This window comes from Poecilia mexicana, unplaced genomic scaffold, assembly GCF_051168715.1.
Source record: "Poecilia mexicana isolate PSO_F unplaced genomic scaffold, ASM5116871v1 scaffold_17, whole genome shotgun sequence".
NCBI lineage: Eukaryota > Metazoa > Chordata > Actinopteri > Cyprinodontiformes > Poeciliidae > Poecilia > Poecilia mexicana.
Genome location: NW_028263386.1, coordinates 945,819 through 961,771, shown reverse-complemented (window position 1 = coordinate 961,771; position 15,953 = coordinate 945,819). Strand labels below are relative to the sequence as shown.

Genomic DNA, 15,953 nt, shown 5'->3' with positions numbered 1-15,953 from the left:
GACATGAAGACGGATCCAAAACTCAGAAACATAAAAACGCGATTAAACAGAAACAAAGGTTTGAAATTGATTTTATTAGAAATCAATAAGGAAGCTTAATATTTCTGTTGTTCAGTGATCCAACATGTTTTGTAACAAAACTAAAAAACATTTTCATATCAGCAAAATATATGAATCTGTACAAGTATAAATACAGAAAAGAAAGAAATGCATCTGACTGATCATCAGAGCAACAATAATCTGTTAATCTATAAATTCATGTTTCCAGCGGCTCCCACAACCTGCAGAAAGTGGAGAAATTAAAATGTTTTCTCTCCTTATTCACATAAATACTGAAAAAAAGGTTTTAATAACCTGAACACTAAAAGCGCCATGACAGCCACCGTTTCCATGGTTACACATGGAAACGTTTGGACGAATTCAATTTAAAACTTTAAAGTTTCAAACTGTGGATTGTTAAATAATGCAGAATTTATGTAAAAACTAATAAACTTATTTTATAAACATCTGACAGTAAAATAATAAAGTATATGAAGACATCAGCCGGTTCTCCAGGGCTTGTTGTCCTGAACAACAAGTTTGGTTGTTTTTATTTATTTTGTAGAAAAATAATCTGAACACTAAAATGAGCAGAGCGGACCGACCGAGCCGGACCAGAACCGGTTCCAGAGCGGACCGACCGAGCCGGACCGGAACCGGTTCCAGAGCGGACCGACCGAGCCGGACCGGAACCGGTTCCTCAGGAGGGTTTGATATGAACACCAGCAGATGGAAACTCCCAGGAGGAGGAAAACCGTTCCCCTTCTGGAGCGTCTGAAGCGTGTGACCTGTGACCCCCGACCTGCGACCCCTGACCCCTGACCCCTGCCCTGCGACCCCTGACCCCTAACCCCCGCCCTGCGGCTCAGGGCTCCTCGATGGGCGGCGTGTTGTAGCAGCCAGCAGGGATGCTGTCCCGGATGTCCTCCAGGTTGGCGATGTCCCTCAGGATGCCGTCGATGTCGGCGTTGATGGCGGCGAGGCGGCGGCGATGCGCCTCCTCCTGGTCCTCCATGTCGTCCAGCTGCGGCCGCAGGCGGACCAGAACCTCCGCCTCGGCCCGGCCCAGAGCCTCCTCCAGCCTCCGCAGCTGCTCCTCGTCCACAACGGGTCCGGAGTCTGAGGGAGGCAGGAGGAATCGGGTCAGCATGAAGGAACGACACGGACCGGGTTCTACTGGGTTCTACTGGGTTCTAACAGGTTCTACCAGGTTCTACTGGGTTCTACCGGGTTCTAACAGGTTCTACTGGGTCCTAACAGGTTCTACTGGGTTCTACCGGGTTCTACCGGGTCCTAACAGGCTCTACGGGGTTCTGCCGGGTTCTACCAGGTCCTACTGGGTTCTAACAGGTTCTACCGGGCTCTACCAGGTTCTACAGGGTTCTACCGGGTTCTACCGGGTTCTAACAGGTTCTACTGGGTCCTAACAGGTTCTACTGGGTTCTACCGGGTTCTACCGGGTTCTACCGGGTTCTAACAGGTTCTACCGGGCTCTACCAGGTTCTACAGGGTTCTACCGGGTTCTACAGGGTTCTAACAGGTTCTACTGGGTCCTAACAGGTTCTACTGGGTTCTACCGGGTTCTACCGGGTCCTAACAGGCTCTACGGGGTTCTGCCGGGTTCTACCAGGTCCTACTGGGTTCTAACAGGTTCTACCGGGTTCTACTGGGTTCTACCGGGTTCTAACAGGTTCTACCGGGCTCTACCGGGTTCTACTGGGTTCTACCGGGTCCTACCGGGTTCTACCGGGTTCTACTGGACCCAGTGAACTGGGAACTGGGTTCTGTAGAACTGGGTTGTACTGGGTCCTGCAGCTCATCAGAACTGGACCGGACAGAAAGCAGAACCTACTCAGGTTGGCCAGCATGTTGCTGACGGATCTCAGCGTTTCCTGAACGGCGTCTTTGCTCTGCTTGGCGTTGGCGAGCGCCGCGGTGGCTCCGGCAGCCGCCTGCAACGAAAACACCTGTTACTCCCTCGGCTCCGCCTCCTGCTCCGCCTCCTGCTCCATCATCTGATCGCTCCTGGTCGCCATGGTTACCTCCTCGGCTCCAGCAGCCAGCTCCTCCGCCTCCTTCAGCCCGTCCCTCAGACCCTCGGCCGTCCGCTCCGCTCCGGCCTTCAGGCTCTTGGCCTCCTGGTTCAGTTTGTCGGCTTCGCTCACCAAACCACCAGCATCCGGCAGCGACCCGGCCGTGTTCTGACGGACAGAACCAGAACTTCACGTTACAGAAACCCAGAGGAGAAAATGTCTCCCAGGAGAACAAAACTCCTGAGATTCTCTGCAGACGTCGTGGCGAACGTCAGGCTAACAGACGAGAGTTTAGAGCCAAACCCAGATCAGAACCATCAGTTTGATAAAAACATCCTGTGATGTAAATATTAATAATCTGTTTCCTGTAAAGTTTGATCCGATTCGTTGAGCCGTTCTGAGTTGAAGCGTTCGGACCGGCCTGCTGAAACGGACCGAGCTTCAGGTTGGGTCTTCTATACTTTCTATAGTTTTACATGTAAAAGAATCTGTAAAATGTTCCAGGCAGAGATACTGAAACAAACCAAAACCCGGTTGAACTTTGACCTTCCTGATGCCGGGGTCGTTTGGTCAGAGGTTTAAAAATCCAACAAATATCAACTTTTCTTTCAAAGACGTTTGAAAGTTTTCATTGTCACTAATAGTAAATAGTTTGTTTTTGAAGATCAAATATTCTGGACATTTTGTATTTTTAAATAAACAACTGAAGCATCACTCAGTATTTATGTTGAAAATTATATGTTGTATTTTATTCTTCATTATGTTTTTACATTTTGCATATTAATATATTTGCTTTGATTTTCCGTTGGTTTGGTGATGTTACAATTAAATTTCCAATCTGAGGATAATAAAGGATTTTTCTACTGTATATAACAAAAACACAGTTTATGGTCACAAGGCCTAGTCCAAGTAAAGCTTCAAATTTCATGTGAAGATTTTATTGAATGAGAGGAAATAGTAGGAGACAGGAGTTATGATGGGAGAAACATTAGCATAGCTTTAGCCTAGCATAGCTTTAGCCTAGGGTAGCTTAAGCCTAGCATAGTTTTAGCTTAGAATAGCTTTAGCCTAGCATAGCTTTAGCTTAGAATGGCTTTAGCCTCGCGTAGCTTTAGCCGTTCTCAGATTATTTTTCTGATCAATAGTCACAACATTTGATTTGCTGTCAGAAAATAAAAACTAAAAACCAGCCAGAGAAAAGCAGTCAGGCTGTTAATCCTGAATCAAACTGCAGCTTCTCCTCGGCCTGCAGGGGGCGCTCAACCTCAGTTTATGCTAGGTACTGCTTAGCTTTAGAAGTTTGTCCTCCATTAAAGTCTAACTGCTGTTTTTACCTGGAGGTTTTTAGCCAGGCCGTCCAGCGCGTTGATGTTTCCCATCGCCTCGTCGTGATCTTTGGACGCCGCGTCCAGAACCGACTGGGCCTGGCCGTTTTTACCCACAGCTGCCTGGATGGTGCCGTTGATGTTCGGAAGACGCTTGATGGCTTCATCAGCTTCAGCTTTACTGTCGCTGATCTGCTGGTCGAAACCTGGAGGCGCAAACAGACGAGTGAGGAAAAGACCAACGGGAGACTGGTTCTGACTGGTTCTGACTGGTTCTGACTGGTTCTGACTGGTTCTGACTGGTTCCAACAAGCTGCCTGGTTCTGACTGGTTCTGACTGGTTCTAACTGGTTCTAACTGGTTCCAACAAGCTGCCTGGTTCTGACTGGTTCTGACTGGTTCTAACAGGCTGACTGGTTCTGACTGGTTCCAACAAGCTGCCTGGTTCTGACTGGTTCTGACTGGTTCTAACTGGTTCTAACTGGTTCTAACTGGTTCTAACTGGTTCCAACAAGCTGCCTGGTTCTGACTGGTTCTGACTGGTTCTAACTGGTTCTAACTGGTTCCAACAAGCTGCCTGGTTCTGACTGGTTCTGACTGGTTCTAACAGGCTGACTGGTTCTGACTGGTTCTGACTGGTTCCAACAAGCTGCCTGGTTCTGACTGGTTCTGACTGGTTCTAACTGGTTCTGACTGGTTCTAACAGGTAGTAATTCAGCTCCCTGGTACCAGATGAAGCCCGGTTCTGGTGAGCTCCACCACCAGAACCGGAGGTGGATTAGGGTTAACAGGTCCCACGGCGCCACCTGCTGGCGGTGGGGGTCCGTACCTCTCAAGGTGCTCAGGGTGTCGTCCAGGTCGTTGTTGGGGCCGACGCTCTGCAGAGCCTTGTCGGTTTCAGCCTTAGCGGTTCTGACCCGGTCCAGCAGCTCGTTGAACTCCTGCAGACAAACGTCCAGCTGATCAGAGGAGCAGCTTCTGCTTCCTGACCGACTTCCTGTCATCGTAACTGAAATATTGAGCTCCCTCTGCTGGTTTCTGATTGGTCGGTACCTGCTGGGCGGTTTGTCCCTGATCCAGCAGATCTTCGGCGTCGGTCCGGTCGTCCTCCACAGCGCCCAGCAGATCGTCCACGGCGGACATGTTCTTCTGCGCCGCCTCCTTCAGGGCGTCCAGCCTGGTTGCCATGGCGTCCACAGCGTCCTGAGGATCATCACACACCTCTGACTCAGAGACCTTCAGTAGCCGCTGATGCTAATGCTAATGCTGATGCTAATGCTAATGCTAATGCTAATGCTAGTGCAGCAGCTCCCACCTTCATCGACGATGGGAGGTTCTTCTCCAGCCTGGAAATGTCTTTCAGCATGCTGTCGGCCATCTTGGTCTCCTGTTTGGCGTCGTCACTCAGACTTCCTGCTCGCTTCTCCAAACTCTTCACATCTGCTGAGGTTTTATCGTATCTGGATAAAACAGGAGAAAATTACAAGGTTTTTATCCAGATCCTTCAAAACAGCCAGAAACTCTGATTCTTTCAGCTTCCACCAAATGTTTCATGTTCAGAAAGAGTAGCTGACTATAAAATCTAACATAAAGTTTATCAGTAAACCAATGAAAATAAAACTATATTCCTTAGAAATGAGTCTAAGGGAAAAGGCCCAGGATGGAGCCCTGAGGGGCGGCAGCTGATCTCAGATTATCATCTTAATCTGTTAGGATCATAAACATCTTTACTGCAGCAGACGAGAAACGGCTGCAGGACATTTTGGACAGTTTCCTTCCTGTTCTGTTTTCTTTTTGGCTCTAAACCTCATGAGGTCCAGGATGAGGTCAGAGTGGGTGAAGGTCAGCGGTGACCCACAGTGGGGATCTGAGGATCCACTCACAGATCCTGCAGATCTCCAATCAGCTCCTTGACTTTGTTCTCCTTGTTCATCAGAGTCCGGACCAGATCCAGACTCTGCTTGGAGTCGCTCAGAGCCTCGTTGGCCGTCTGCTCCACGGAGTCCGCCGCCGTCTTGTGTCTGGGAGGAGAAACGGTGATGATGATGATGATGATGATGAAGGAGAAGCAGATTCATCAGATTAAACGGATTCAGATCTTACTCGTCAGCCAGTCCTGTCGCCTGCTGCACCAGCGAGGACAGCGAGCCTGAAGTCAGCGGATCATCGCGGACAGGAAGCTCCTAACAGGAAACAAAGCAAACCGTCTGGAAACAGGAAACAGGAAACAGGAAACAGGAACCGTTCTGCAGCTTCACATCAACGACGTTAAAATCCCATCAGGAGAAACTCTGGAGGTCGTCACGCTCCTGGTCAGCAGCTCTTACCACAGACTGGATTTTGGTTTTTGCCTCGTCCAGAAGTTTCTTCATGGCACCGATCAGCGTCTCGACCTCCTGCACCTTCGACTTGAAGGTCCGCTGCTGCTGACCGATGTGTTTGACCGTCTGTGAGATGTTCTGGACCTGCTGCTCTTCAGTCAGCTGACGGCTGCTGATGGACGACAGGCGAGTCTGCAGCGACTTCTCCTGATCTGTTGGAGTCAGACGTCAGGAAAAGGTTTCATTTCACCAACTAAATTAATTTATTCAGCTGCAGTACCTGGAATCTCCACTAGAGGCCACTAAAACCAAAATAAGTTCCAGTTTGGAAATATGAACCCGTTTCTTGTTATGATGCTTTATTCACATTTTTATGAATTTGGTGCATTTGGGATTTTATTTAGGAAAAAAAAAACTTTTACATGATATTAATTTTGTTCAAGAAAAAACTAGATTTAGAAAGAAAAAGAAAAATGTTGATGAATCAAACAGACCAAATTTAAGGTCTGAGGTTGTTTAGTGATTATTTTTAAAATGATCAATAAAAAGCTGGAAACAGTCAAATAAACCAGGAGTCTGATGTGAAAGTTTCATGTCAGAAGGAGGAAACGTGTCGGGTTCTGACCCGTCAGCTGCTCGGCGTCCTGCTGCAGGTTCTTCATCAGACCCTCCATCGCTCTCAGAGCCGCCTCCATCTCGGCCCGGTTGGTCGGAACCCGACCCGGTTCAGAGAACAGGAGCTCCAGCTCCTTCAGTTTGATGGAGTAAAGCTCCATCTGAAGCACAGAAACAGACGTGAGAACCAATCCAACCTGCAGCTGAAACACTGAAGCATTTAGGAGAAAATCTGCATAGAAATTTAAAAATGACCCAAATATTTGGTCAATTTGACTTTCAATGCAGAAGAAAATAAATTTAAAAAGAAATCTGTGTTACACTAACTAAAGCTGCATCAGAATCTACAACAAGAAGCCATAAAATATCAGGAAAAACAAAAAACTGCTGATTTCTGTCACATCTGAAGCAGCAGGTCCTTCAACATTACAACAAATAAATGATTATTTATAATAACTGGATCAGTTCATAACCTTCCATGTTTCAGGTTTAGACTGAAATAAATGCAACATTTTAACTAAAATATTGTTTTTGCAGGAACATTTTCTTCCAGAATAATTAGAACATAAAATGTGACTCAGTTACTTCAAGCCTTTGGTTTAGTTTGAAACCTGCTTTAGTTTATTAATCCTTATGCAGCTAAAATCTTTTCTTTAACTTTCCTGAAACAAACAAGCTGCAGCTTCCGTCCAGCAGGGGGCGCTGGAGTAAAGCAGCTCTTCAACACGAGTCTGCAGCGGCTACCTTCTTCCTGATGGGGGTGAAGCAGGTGGGGCAGTCGGGCCGGTCGCACCTCGGACCCTGGAAACCGGGTCGGCAGCGGCACCGGCCGGCCGCGTCGCACTGGCCGTCCTCTGAGCCCAGGATGTTGCAGCTGCAGGCTGCGGAGGGAAACATTTCTCAGATCAGATCCTGACTGGTTTCATCCTGCAGGTGAAGCTGGACTCTGTCCTCACGTTTGCAGGCGGTGCCGGACGGGTCGCGGTAGAACCGGGGCAGGCAGCTCTCACAGAACCGACCCGTCGTGTTGTTCAGACACCTCAGGCATTCTCCGCTGGAGCGGTCGCAGCTTCCCGCCGCGTTGACGTCGATGTGGCCGTTGCAGCTGCAGGGTCTGCAGGGTCGCTGCGCGCCTCGCAGGCCTGCGGGGTCGCCATAGAAACCCTCCCGACAGGTGTCGCAGTAAAACCCTGTGGAGACGCCAAACATTTACATTACTGACGTCTCAACCTGCCACGCTGAGCAGGTTCCGGTTCCCTCGGTGTCGGGGTCATTCCGGACTCACCAAAGGTTCCCGGCGGACAGCGGAGGCACTGAGGCTCCAGCGCTCCGGCCTGCAGGGAGCAGGACGTCCTGTCCGGACAGGGGCAGCGCTCGCAGCTCCCCTGCTGGTCTCTGTAGAAGCCCTCGGAGCAGCTCCGCTCGCCGGGCGTCTCGTCAGCGGAGTAGCAGTCTCCGGTCTGGGGGTCGCAGCTGCCGCCCCTGCAGCTGCACGGCTCACAGGCGCTGAAGGCCCCGGCTGACGGCGCCCGGCGCCGGAACCCGGCCGAGCAGCGCTCACAGAAGTCGCCCTCGTATCCTGGTGGACATGTGCAGGTCTGGACCCAGCCGGCCGCCACGCCGTCCCCACGCCGAGCCGAAACCAGGTTCACGTTGTCAAGGTAACCGCGTCCTGAAGGAAAGGACCAATCAGTGAGCAAACCACAGCAAACAGAAGAAACTGATTTTCATGTGGTTTAAAGTCTCTGGTGCTTCTTCTAATACTTTAAATAGGCCATTTCTGATGTTGATTAAGGGAACAGATGGTCTGTCACATTTTCTACAGTGAAACTGGGTCGAACTGTAACTTTGGACAAGAGAAACATAAATAAAGTCATCAGCATACGGAGTGATTCCAACTTTTCTCTCATGTTCATTTAAACAGACAAACATCAAGAAATGAAGGTGAAAACAGATCATTACTGGACGTCAATATGCTTTAAAAGATTCAACATCAGCAGGATGAAGTTCTGCTGAACACAGTGGTGATGTGTTTATGTGACACATCTGGAACATCTCAGCAGAACGACATTAAAACCCTGAAGCAGAGTGGAGAACCGTCTCACCATCCTCTCCGAACGTGGCCCGGATCTTTATGGCCGTCAGGTTCTGGAGAAGCTTCTGGAACTCGAATGAGGAAAGCTGAGGTTTCCACTTGCTGCTGCTCTTCTCATCCAGCCTGAAGGAAAACAGGAAACGTTTCTGAGCTGCTCTGGTAAAACTGATCAGAAACACCCAGTCCGTTCTCCATGTCTTCACTCGGATGTTGGACCGTTTAAGTCTGAAGTTTCCTCCAGTTTTACGTTCATGTTTTATGCTAGTGAAGCTAAAATAAACAAGCAGGAGTTTCTGCAGGTTTCCACACGTTGAACCGTCAGGAATGTTTCACTTCTCTGGATCAGAGTTAATCCGGAGCTCATGTTGGAGGCATCAGGAAGCTAATGAGGCGTTAAACACACCTGGAGGATCAGAGTGATGTCATTTCCTGACCTGAAGGTGTAGCTGATCTTCTTCCCACAGGGGACGACGGCCCTCAGGTCCCCCAGCGCCGCAGCCACTCTCAGGCCGCCGCCCTCCAGGACGACGTCGCTGGTGGACGGGTGGCGAACGCCGCGGTCCAAACGCAGCGAGAAGGACAGGTTCTGGCCGTAACTCAGCAGCTTGTTCCCCAGGTAAACGTCTGCAGGACGGGAAACCCGGGTCAGAGGAGACGGGAGGAGACGAGAGGAGACAGGGAGGCGGAGCTTGTCTCACCTGGTGCGTACAGGTAAGTGGGCAGGCTTTGTTTGGAGATGACCTCCAGGTCCTGGTGTTTGGGCGACCAGCGGAACAGAACGTCCTGAGGAGTCGTGCGCTGGACCGTCGCCACCGTCCAGCCGTCCGGACCTGAAACCCGGCAGGTTGGGTTAGCTGGAACAGAACCACCTGGTGACCCAGAACCGGCTTCTGTTCCTGTTACCTGAGCTGAAGGTGGAGGAGACGTTGTGGACGGAGAAACCAGGCCGAGCAGAACATCGCTCACTGTGTCCGTAACAGAAACACGGCAGAGACAAACTCCCAGAATCCTCTCTTTCCTGGCGCCTGGAAAACAACCAGCAGGAAGTTTGAGGTGAAACAGAAACTGAGAGAAACTCCTGGAGAAAAACTGCGACTGAAACGATGAAAGTTGGTCAACAGGAAACATAAACCTGCCAAACGTCTGGAGCTGAAATGTATTAAAACATTTATTAAAATGATGCTTCAGTTCTGGCTGGACAACAAATCCCCGACTTTCCCTTTTTCTTTCTTCAACCTGTTGGATATTTTTCTGTTTTACTGTTTAGAATTCATAATCTACTTATTATAAGAATCCAAAAACTTCTAATTATACATCAGAAGATTTACAACAGAAGGAAAAACATTAATTAGTTTTTAAGCTTCTGTTATTGATGCTTTTGGTTTTTCTTTTATTATGACTTTGAATTTTTAGCATCAAAACAATTTGAAGTTCTGTGAGCAGCTGAATCTGATCTGAAACATAAAAAATATTTTAGTTTTTATTCTGATGAAAGTAAAAACATGAGAAACGTAAAGAAAATCTGAAGATGATTTAAATGAAAACAGCTGCTGTCTGATGACGTCACCTCCTGCTGCAGCCCTCCGCTCCCATCGGGCCATCGGGGCAAAGGTCACATTTGTCTCCAGAGACGCCGTCCTTACAGCTGCAGCGCCCCCTGCTGTCACACGTGTTGCTAACAGATCCTGCAGACAGAAAACCCGGTCAGACTTTTCCTGACTGGATGACGTCACTCGGACAGGCGCGTCCTCACCTGCGGGGTTGCAGCTGCAGGGCGTGCAGCTCAGCCGCGCCCCCTGCTGGTAGAATCCGTCCTTGCAGCGCTCGCAGTGCCGACCCTCCGTGTTTCCCTGACAGTCCAGGCAGCGCAGACCCCAGGCGTCCCGCTGGCAGAGCCGCGCCCGGCCGCCGCACTCACAGCGGGAGGCCGCTGCAGGACGAGACGGGAGGACGGAGCTTAATGAAACATCTGAAACTTTATCAGGGAAATGAAAACATGTTTGTCTCAACATGATCATTCAGTTGAATGGATGCGATTTAGATTTAAACATTTCAGAAACATTTTCACTTCCAGGCCATGAATGGATGTCGGACTTTTCCTTCTACAGGAAGTTTGACTTGAGTTGCTGTTTTTCCTGAAGAATTTTAGGACTTCAGCTTCGTTTTGTTACTCAAAATAAAACAAATATTTAGTTTTTATCCGTTATTTCTGTCTTTTTCTCCATCAAACTGAGTTTTAAATGTGTAAATTAGTTTCTTCTTGAGCTGCAGCTTCACAGTGACGGCTGCCTTTCTCTGCTTTTCTCTGCCTTTCTCTGTCTTTCTCTGTCTTCAGCTCTTTTTCTTCCCTGAACTGGAAACCAGTGACACCATCATGGATGCTGACAGATAAGATCATCTGAGCTGAAAACACTGAACTGGATCTGCAGATAAATCCCAGTGGCTCACTGGGCTGAACCAGAACCAGAACCTGAACCAGAACCTAAAGCTGAACCTTTCTAACGTCTGATCTGGGGAAACGCCTCAGGGTTTCTCGTCACATTAACGACGTTTGGTGGTGAACCGGAGCAGACGGAGGATCCGACCTGCTGAATGTTTTTAGGTTGACCTTTGACCTGTTTGCTTCATGTTTCTCTTTAAAGAGATAAAGTTATATTTTATTTCACCATCCAGGATCGACTAAAACCTGAACAATGAATGAATCATTATCAATAAAACCCATTTAATGTTGAATGTGACCCAGCAGGATGAAGAACTGGACCTTTAACCTGGAATCCTGAGAACTTTTTATCCAAACGCTGAAATTCTGGGTTCAAATTTAAAAATGTTTTAACTTTTTATTCGCAGAATAAACAGAAAGTTTTATTCATTTTGCTGCTTCAGAGTCTGATGAGGCTGTGAGGTTCTGACTCAGAGGCGTCGGGTCGAGGTGTGTCTGTCTGTCTGAGGTCCGTCTGTGACTCAGCCGACCAAACGGATCAGAACCGCCTCCTTACAGCAGAGCGAGTCCAGAGGAGACGAGCTGAGAGACAAAATAATGACTTTCTGATTCCAGGGAAACCGAGCCGGGGGCAGAACCTGGAGGACGGCAACGGGCAACGGGTAACGGGGCAACTCGGCAACATGGCAACGGAGCAACGGGGCAACATGGCAACATGGCAACGGGGCAACATGGCAACGGGGCAACATGGCAACGGGGCAACATGGCAACGGGGCGACTCGGCAACATGGCAACGGAGCAACATGGCAACATGGCAACTGGGCAACATGGCAACGGAGCAACATGGCAACATGGCAACAGGGCGACTCGGCAACAGGGCAACGGGGCGACTCGGCAACATGGCAACGGAGCAACATGGCAACGGAGCAACGGGGCAATGGGGCAACTGGGCAACGCAGCAATGCAGCAACCATTGCTGCAGTCTCAAATTGATTGGTTTTCATCCTTTCTCACATATTTTCTGTATTTTCTGAGTTTTTTTTCTGTTTTGACTTTTTCTCGTCGGCCCGATCGGTTCTGGAGGAAACTGGATCCACATGCAAACCAGTGACCCTGAACGACCTTCAGGAGGTCAACATGGCGCCGTCACGCATCAAAAACAGGAAGCTCAGAAGTATTCATACCCCTCAGTCACATTTGTCATATTTTAATTTGTCCATCAAGGTGATGTTAATGTTAGAGTGGCCTAGTCCAAGTCTTGCCCTGGATCTTATAGATAATCTGAGGAGGGACCTCAAGATTAGGGTGATGGTAAAGAGCCTCAGAGGCCTGGAGTTCATCCTGAAGATAAATCAGAAACAGGATGTTTACATTTATTACTGAGGAGAAAGAAAATGATTATTAATTTGTTTTCAAAGGTCAATAAATCAGATCAATTATCTCTAAGTTGATCTTGTTTTTTATGATCTTTAGCAGATTTCCTGTCCAATCAGAAATTCAGTTTATCTCATTAAACGAGGAAAGCTCCTTGTTTTAACCAGATTTTAATAATTATAAAGACTTTATAATTATTAAAATCAAAATATCTTTTCATTTAAAGAGAAAAGTCGTAAAACATTAAAACAGTAAAACCTCAGGATGTTTATAACCAGAGGAAATAAAGGGAATGAGGGATTTACTCCTTATTAATAAGTTATTAATAAGTTATTAATGAGTTATTAATAGGTTATAATCTGTAATTAAACTCTTTCTCTGACAGTTAAACGTTTCCATAGAAACAAACTTGGTGGTTTTGACTCTGTCAGGGTATGAATACTTTTGGACCCAGCTGCCCTCTGCAGATTTACTGGACCAGAACCAGCTGGTACATCTGGACTCTGGTTCCACCAGCTGAAGCTCTGCAGGTTGTTGTTGTTAAACCCGGTGGTGTTGGATCGGGTCGGAGCAGCAGAACCTCAGAACCTCAGATCTCCTCTGAGGTTCTGTTTGTTTCTCAGTCGTGTGTCGACAGATCCTTCTGGATTTTTCTCTGCTACGTCTCCAAACTCTGTATCCTGAGGCGAAGGCGGGGCGGGGGGGGCAGACGGGCCTCACCCTGGTGTCTGTTTACCCCCCCGCCCCGGTCTGCCCCCCCCTCCCCCCCGCTGGGCGTCTCCCTCCTGCAGAGCGGCGGTGATCTGAGGACATGATCCAGATCCGCTTTGCTGGGTTTACGTTGTTTTTCTTTCATTTCTGCCTTTTCAGTAGAATAAAAATCTGCTTGTTGTTCTGAAGGAAGGCGGTTCTGTTCAGCTGGTTCTGTTCAGCTGGTTCTGTTCAGCTGGTTCTGTTCAGCTGGTTCTGTTTGTCCTGATTCTGTTCTGGTTCTGAGTCAGCCGGTCTGGACCTGCTTCATGTCTGAACAGGAAGTTTTATTCTGATGGTTTTACAGAAACATTCAAACATCAGGCAGAACATTATGACCGTCTGGACCTCTGGGTTCTGATCCGAAGCAGAACCAGAGAAGAAGAATCCAACCAAACATCAGAAGTGATGAAAACAGGAAGTAAAATAAATGTATTCATCATTTTCAGTCTTTTTGTAACTTGTTCTGACTTGAGATGAGAAAACAAAGTCTGAGAGCAAGAAATGATCAAAGAGAGACAAACATCATCCCTGTGATTTGATCCCAGACTGGAGGGAAACCTGGTTCCGTCCAGTTGGACCAGTAAAGCCGACCCAGTCCAGACTGGTCACCAAGCTTCAGTTAGACAGAAACATTTCTGCTGAACATGGAGGTCAAACTGCAGCTCAGGAACCGGACCGGACCGCCAGGCAGGTGGTCATAATGATACGCCTGATTGGTAGATCACAGATCCATCACATGGAGCCCAGAGCGGAACCGGACCTGGTTCTGAACCCAAAAGAAGGTCCAAACTTCAGAACCGGGTCCTGGCACAAATCATCTTCCAGGATCAGAACTCGTCTGGATCAACAAATCCATCCGATCCGATTGGTTCTGGTTCAGAACCACAAACTGTTCTCTGGTCCAGGAGGCAAAACTAAACATGGCTGCAGGTTCCTTCTGGTTCTGGATCACAGAACCAAACTCTGCACTGATACAGACACCCAAAACCCAACAGAACCAGACTGAACAGAACCTCCAGCTGAACAGAACCTCCACCAAACCACTTCAGCCTCGTCTGGATCCAGGTTCTGGTTCTGGTTCCCAGTTCACTGAGAGGAAACGATGATAAGCAGAAAGGTTCTGATGTTTCAGGGAAAATGAAGCATCAGAACCAAATCTGAGCGGCAGAACAAGTCCAGGTACTCACAGTAGGAGGTGTAGGTGGTCTGGACCGAGCCCAGAGCAGCCAGAACCACGCAGAGTAAAACCCAGCAGCTCTGCATGTCGGTGGATCCAGAAATCAGCTGAGGAGAATGTTCTGGTTCTGGGCGAGCGCCGGGTTTTAACCGCTCTGCTGTCCTGCAGCAGGTCTGAGCACGCTGCACATTCTGCCGCCGCTTACTCACCTGTGATTCAGAGAGAGAGTCAGAGGAAATGACGGGTGGAGAGAGAGAGAGAGATGGAGGGAGAGACGGAGAGAGAGAGAGAGGGAGAGAGAGAGGGAGAGAGAGACGGAGAGAGAGAGACGGAGAGAGAGAGAGATGGAGGGAGAGAGACGGAGAGAGAGAGACGGAGAGAGAGAGAGAGGGAGAGAGAGAGGGAGAGAGAGAGAGAGACGGAGGGAGAGAGAGAGGGAGAGAGACGGAGAGAGAGAGAGAGACGGAGGGAGAGAGAGAGGGAGAGAGACGGAGAGAGAGAGACGGAGGGAGAGAGAGAGGGAGAGAGACGGAGAGAGAGAGATGGAGGGAGAGAGACGGAGAGAGAGAGATGGAGGGAGAGAGACGGAGAGAGAGAGGGAGAGAGAGACGGAGAGAGAGACGGAGAGAGAGAGAGATGGAGGGAGAGACGGAGAGAGAGAGATGGAGGGAGAGACGGAGAGAGAGAGAGAGATGGAGAGAGAGAGAGAGATGGAGAGAGAGAGAGATGGAGAGAGAGAGATGGAGGGAGAGAGAGATGGAGAGAGAGAGAGATGGAGGGAGAGAGACGGACAGGAGGACAGAGACGCCTCACAGAGATGGACAGTAGCGTCTCTGTGTCAGACAGATGAAGGTCCGGATGTTTGCTGTAAACATGCAGCTGAGCTCTGCAGAAAGATCAGAACCAGCAGGGAGGCTCCAATCAAAAATGAAAATAATCTGATTATTTAATCCGTAATCTGTCCGTTACTCCACATCCTGCAGGATCACTGAAGGTAGAAATGGGCAAAAGAAAAAAACAAAAACAAGAAAATCAGGACAAACTGACATAAAATCATAAAAATATGAGAGAAACAAATGAAAAATATCAACCATTGGAAGTAAATAGAAATATAAATAAAAGAGTGCCAGAATTTTCAATAAAAAATTCTGGTTCTGACCCGGTTCTGACCCGGTTCTGACCAATTCAGTGCCTGTTCTGACTGTATTTTCCCCACTGAGGTTAAAAACAATCTGAACGTGTTTGATTTGGTCTAAGCTGTAATTTTTCCTCCCTGCAGCTACAAATGTGTTCATGAGTAAACTGTGACCTGAGGGAACGACACACCCTGATCCACACACACACACACACACCCTGAACCTCAGACACACACACACACACACACACACACCCTGAACCTCAGACACACACACACACACACACACACACACACACACACACACACACACACACACCCTGAACCTCAGACACACACACACGCCGAGCCACGCCCGATTTGTTCCCGTTGCCGTGCCAACGCCACACCTGAACACACTCACGCCTCATCAGCTGCTGACTGCTTCTCCAGTCATAATGGAGTTTCTGGTTCTGCTCTTTGGACTTTAGAACCTTCTGACGTATCTCAGTTTGGTGTCAGAGCAGCAGAGAGGATAATAACAGAAGGAAAATGATGAATAGTTTTTATCTGCTGGGTTTGGAAACAAACCAGTCAGCTGTACTGGTCCCAGTAGGACCAGTTACAGCCTGAAATCTGACTGAACTGGGAATCATCAATAGAACCA

The 15,953-nt window shown here is 48.5% G+C and overlaps 1 protein-coding gene across 2 annotated transcripts; it reads right to left on the bottom strand.

Moving 5' to 3' along the window:
• Positions 1-55: 55 nt before the first annotated feature.
• lamc2 (laminin, gamma 2) lies at positions 56-14,389 on the bottom strand. 2 transcript variants are annotated; one of them, XM_014993125.2, is made up of 21 exons: positions 14,183-14,389; positions 10,182-10,403; positions 9,996-10,113; positions 9,332-9,453; positions 9,127-9,258; positions 8,863-9,052; positions 8,439-8,551; positions 7,619-8,005; positions 7,290-7,523; positions 7,078-7,214; positions 6,344-6,494; positions 5,725-5,930; positions 5,501-5,580; positions 5,281-5,418; positions 4,713-4,857; positions 4,451-4,600; positions 4,227-4,338; positions 3,407-3,603; positions 2,082-2,240; positions 1,892-1,991; positions 56-1,158 (listed from the first exon to the last, which is right to left on the bottom strand). In XM_014993125.2, the coding sequence occupies exons 1-21, from the start codon at positions 14,256-14,258 to the stop codon at positions 905-907; spliced, it is 3,423 nt and encodes a 1,140-aa protein (XP_014848611.2). In that variant the 5' UTR covers positions 14,259-14,389; the 3' UTR covers positions 56-904. The 2 variants fall into 2 exon arrangements, with proteins under 2 accessions (XP_014848611.2, XP_014848612.2); XM_014993126.2 differs by having other exon boundaries at positions 10,182-10,358; positions 14,183-14,388.
• Between the last annotated feature and the right edge of the window lie 1,564 nt (positions 14,390-15,953).

Bases quoted from the DNA above. Each gene is read 5' to 3' on its own strand.
- lamc2 (XM_014993125.2), bottom strand. From the start codon at position 14,258: ATGCAGAGCTGCTGGGTTTTACTCTGCGTGGTTCTGGCTGCTCTGGGC. The intron at 5,581-5,724 runs GTAAGAGCTGCT...GTTTCCTGTTAG, and splicing joins AAACCAAAATCCAGTCTGTG to GAGCTTCCTGTCCGCGATGA. The intron at 1,992-2,081 runs GTAACCATGGCG...TTTTCGTTGCAG, and splicing joins TGGCTGCTGGAGCCGAGGAG to GCGGCTGCCGGAGCCACCGC.